General features: G+C 41.4%; 1 protein-coding gene across 1 annotated transcript in view; it reads right to left on the bottom strand.

Moving 5' to 3' along the window:
- LOC103779674 (serum albumin-like) overlaps nt 1–4921 on the bottom strand; it is an 11079-nt gene that overhangs the window by 1995 nt on the left and 4163 nt on the right. The window contains 9 exon segments of the mRNA XM_008947318.1: nt 1–2; nt 4–198; nt 722–860; nt 1014–1111; nt 1927–2059; nt 2591–2805; nt 3432–3561; nt 4007–4104; nt 4787–4919. The exon segment at nt 1–2 is cut by the window's left edge and continues 42 nt beyond it. Of these exon segments, the coding sequence (XP_008945566.1) occupies nt 1–2; nt 4–198; nt 722–860; nt 1014–1111; nt 1927–2059; nt 2591–2805; nt 3432–3561; nt 4007–4104; nt 4787–4919 (1143 nt within the window).

The following is a 4921-nucleotide window of genomic DNA, read 5'->3' as shown; positions in this document are numbered from 1 at the left end:
AGGAGGAGCGCTGCACAATTTGTCATCAAAGTTGAACATCGTAGGGTCGAATGGTGGAGGCACATATTTGGTGTCTGCTTCCATGGCAGTGAAACAAGGTCTCCTGTAAGCATAGGAGTCGCTGCAGCAGTGTGAAACGTTGTCGTTTATAGGTGTGGTCTCCTGTCTCCTGCACATTTCATGAATCACAATGCTCAGCTGAAAAGACGAGAGAAGAACAAATGGGAGTTACACCTTCTACAATAACAGAAGAAATATGTGATGTTTGTACCACGATAGTATATCTGGAAGTGGGAGCTGCCAGATCTAAACACCTGCTCAGAAATGATGTGGTATTAAAATTTATAATGAATATGTATTCCTAGAGTTGCATTTCATAATCTGCAACCAGTCTGTCCACTGGTCTACGAGCAGCAAGTATGGGGTTTCTTCAAAAGACCATTTAGGTTTTCTAACTGAAAGCTGCCATAGACCAAATCGACTTGCTTTTGGTTTCTGAAGGGGAGCAAAGTTCAGCTAAAATTTTCACAAGTTGTCATCAGACAACTATTTAGGTTCTCACAGCCACTAAAAATGAGCAGACTTCAAATTCTGTTAGGCAGATGCATAGCTTGGGGTTAATGAAAATTCATCGTGCATTTGCTCTCTTGTCAGAATGCGACATTTTTGAGAACAGAAGAAATCTGCAAGAGGGGTAGAGAGAATAAACAAATGCACTCACATATCCCTCAGAACAAGGTAGGCGTCTGTCTTCAGGAAGGTTGCAGCACTTAGTCCCAACGTGTGTCATTTTCTTTCCAATTTCAAGCAAGGTCTCAGTTGATACCTGAGGCATTTTCTTAGTGTAGCGGATCAGAAGTCTGAAAAAGTTGTATCAAAATGAGTCTTTGCTCACATGTGAAGAACTGAGCTAGACCACCAAAGTGGAAATAGAAGCTAAGACTAAATAAATATTCCCCAAAGCTACCAGCATCATTGTTTACACTCAGGAGTATTTATCAGAAAGTGCTTACGCTTTAAGAAAGTCTGCCTCGCCGTGGGTATTGAGAAAGTCACAGTTTGTCTTTACAACATCCTGAGTTTCTTTGATATGTTTGTTCAAATCCTCTTCCTGCAAACAAGCATAAATTTATTAGCAACGTTAGAGAAGGACATCCTGGTAACATTCATACAAATATACCTTTTCTAAATCTCCCAAGCTGTAAGGTACACATTTTGCAAGGCTGATCACATCCATATAGCCTGGATGGTGTAGGAAGGATTTGATTCTCATGTGAGTCTTAAGTTCTAACAGAAATTCTGCTAAAAAGACAGCAAGACTTTTGAAATTTAATTTAATTACTCATCGGACTTACTTTCTAGACAATGGAGGGTTTTGGTTTGTTTGTTTAAACTGGCTGAATATTTTTCAAGTATAGGATTATCAGTCATGAAGGGAACACTCTCTTTCTATCCCTTGTCCAAAGCTGTCAGTGACTCGACCTGTGCTGTGACTTGTGTGCAATTCCACTGAACATTAGGAGATCAAATTTGAGGTATCTCTATGTGAGCTTGCCATGCAGGTTTCCATCATAATTCATGAGCAGTCTTACTCACTATGGGCAGTGGAGCTCACTGAATGGTTCAGCTAACAAGCTATTAATTATCCTCTTCAGGATAAGCAGAAATGCTTCTGAGAGACAGAGGAGTCAGGCAGTTGAGTGGGACTAGTGTGGGATTTCATAAGGCGACCAATGAAGTGACCTGTAGAAACTCTGTACAGGGGCTCTGGACTGTTTCATCTCCCACCAGAACTCCAACTTCCCCTGGGATTAGTCTCCTAAAATGTTCGCTTTCTGGTGTCCATAGGAGCTTCTCAACACTATTGTTTCATGATAGGTACCAGCCAAGCATTGCAGTTATCTGCAAACAAAGCTTTGCACCTACAGCATTTGCGTAGCACTCGGCAGGGTTGTCTGTTTTGCAGCACTTTTCCAGGAGTGTTTCATATCCCTTAGCAATTCTCAGAATCAGCTGTGTGGAAAACTCAGGGTGACTTCGTGAATAGTCATAAACAAACCTGAAAGACAGAGTTAGAGCACCCGGATAACACACTGCTTTCTTCAGGCACAATGCAGCAGTTGACAATGACAGTTCCTCGGGTGAGATCAACTACAGTGCACAATGAGCTGAGAATGCTGTTTGCTTGTTTTAGTAGAATTTTTTTGGTCATTCTGTTGTCTGCCAGCAGGGCAAATGTGAGAGGAATAAAACAGTTCCCCAGAACAGAATATTTATTAATCACGTGATGTATGTGGGCATGCACAAGGCCCTCGAATAAAAGCAAGGTGCTGATAGGTTCAGCTTTGATAAGGAGGACAATGTGGTACAGAGAGAATCACAAAGCATGAATGAGGAACTAGGGGTTCTGCTAGGGTTGAAGTGACACTAGTTATATCAGACCTTCATGTGGTCTTCTTTCTCCATGCGGACCTGAGACACCCAAGAGGGAAGTTTTTCCAGTGGTACAAAAGGTCATAGACCAGAAAAAGCAGAACATAATTGGCAGGAATGTTCAAATACAAGCAGACATACTGTTGGCACTACTTACTCTGACAAGAATTCATCATGGCCTGCATTGAACCTTTCACACACTGCCTTATCGTTTATGTATTTTTCAACTAGTGAAGGAAGATCTTCAGGTTTGTCATCAAACTCTGCTTCGATAATGCACTCGCTTCGTTCCACAACTGGCTTCTCACAGCAGTCTTTGATTTTACTTGAGAAAACCTCTTGTTTAGAGCACATATAGGTCGCAATCTCTGCCTGTAAAATTAAAACACAGACAAGCTATGAAATAACAGTAATTTAAATAGATTAATTAATCTTCTTTCTCTTTTTTCAGACTCTTCCCTTTTCATTCAGGTCACCTATTTGCTTATCACTCTCCTAAAGAAATGCTGTCTCCATAGGAAGAGAAATAATCAGAGGAATGGGCATGTTCTCTGCGTGTTGAGCACGACATTCACAGGCTCAGGGCAGAATGTGGTTCCCTCCCTGATCTTAGCAGCTCTGAGAGGCCAGACTCAGGAATGGAAAGGAAAGCCACTGAGTGGTCTGTCATCAGGATGCCTGGTTGATCTTGTCAGTCCTGTCAGGTGCCTAGCTCTGATAGACAACAAAACATGAAAACCACCAGAGCTTCACAAAGCCAGCACTGGCCACCAGCTGGTCTAAAAAGTGTGTGCAAGTTCCAACCAGTTGGACACTTTTTAAATCACATCACTATTGCACTGTTTTGCTAATCCACCCATGCAAGGTGTTCAGTAAAATTCACTGGCACTGTCCACCCATGCAAGGTGTTCTGTAAAATTCACTGGCACTGCAGCATAAATTAATGTTTTCTCAAGCATTTTTCAAGTACATGAAAATGTGAAAAATACTTTGCTTACCCTGTCATCCATGCACTCCACCATGTCCCCGTCGCAGCACTCCTTATGGACTTTAAGGATATCTTTTAGGATTTTCACAATTTCAGTAAATGGAGCCTTGGGATATTTCTGGCTCAGGGCAACAAGTTTACTAGGTGGAAAAGAAGAAAATACACTTGTTTTAAAGCTCCATAAAGCACAGGGAATCTCTGGTTCTGAGTGACACTCCATCAGTTAACTCTGCATCTCCTGTCTTGGTTCTAGAGACTGTTCCATTTTTACTAGTACTGACTGATCTTTCTACTAGTACTCACTACCAGCCTGGAATGTACAGGTTCCCCTCTGTGTCCAAACTTTACACAGAAACCTGATCAGAATTAAATACTAGGCTATTTGCCTAGTGTTGAAAGACTGACCCACTGATCTCTATTCTGTTGGACAACGTTCTTCAAGCAAATGTATGCTAGGAAGCACCATGAGTGAAGTTTTCAAACCCCACATATAAAAGTAATGATAGATGCTGTTGTTATCCTCCTGAGTAGTTTCAAGTTTAAGTTAACAAGGCTACTTTTTATAAAATACTAATTGGAACTTACTTTGCTTGGAAAGTTCTGTCGCCAAATTTATCGAGGACTCCACAAGAATATTGCTGCTTCACACTCACTTTCTTGGCTCTTTCTTTTATGGCAGCTGCCTACAGTAATAGGACACACATTGTCACATTAAACTGATTGCATCTAATGGACTGAGAAAAAAGCAAATCTGAAAATCCCTCCACTTCAGAAAAGATTCTGATCTGGTCAGCTCAGATGAAAAGCCAAGCCAGCCAAGAATTCCTCAGGCAGTCCTAACCAGTTTGCAATCAGCACTTAACTTCTAGTCTGCAGGATATACCTTACGCATGGCGTAAATCTACAGACACATTACTGTTCACCAAATACTTCAATTTTACTGGAACCCTGTGGCTTTAAAGCAGTATAAGTTGTCTTTCAAAGCGCTGCAGTGATTATACAGAAATCACTGGGACTGAGTTTCAGACAAAGGGAAAGTTTGCCTCGTGCCATTTTCAAGGTTTATGTGAAGTCTCAGCTACAGTTCTCTAAAGAGCAAAGGAAGTCATCTGCTATTGGTTCACAGGGCTAATGCATGATTAATCCTGACCCTTCTCCACAAGATTTTCATACAAAGATTTGGATGACCAGGAACATTCTACCCTTTTCTTGTTATTTCTTCTCCATTTGCTTGAGCAATCAATAAGGGAGAATAGGAGAGGCCTCTCCTACGGCTAGATGTAGCATTGCTGCTAGGATCAGAAAAGACTTGTATGCAGCAGACCAGTTGCTGAGTTTTCACCTGGAATGCAAAATTTGACCTACCTTTTCATCCAAGCAAGCACCAACATCAGTCTCTTTGCAACAGCTTTGAAGTGCATGTTCATAATCGACAGCCAGACCAAGGATGGTTGGAGCATACAAGAAGGGGTTTCTTCGTGCAACAGAATAGACGAAACT

The sequence above is a fragment of the Merops nubicus genome, unplaced genomic scaffold (genome assembly GCF_000691845.1).
Source record: "Merops nubicus isolate BGI_N331 unplaced genomic scaffold, ASM69184v1 scaffold19319, whole genome shotgun sequence".
Lineage (NCBI taxonomy): Eukaryota > Metazoa > Chordata > Aves > Coraciiformes > Meropidae > Merops > Merops nubicus.
The sequence above is the reverse complement of the archived record's forward strand: the minus strand, read 5'-3'. Positions and strand labels throughout refer to the sequence as shown.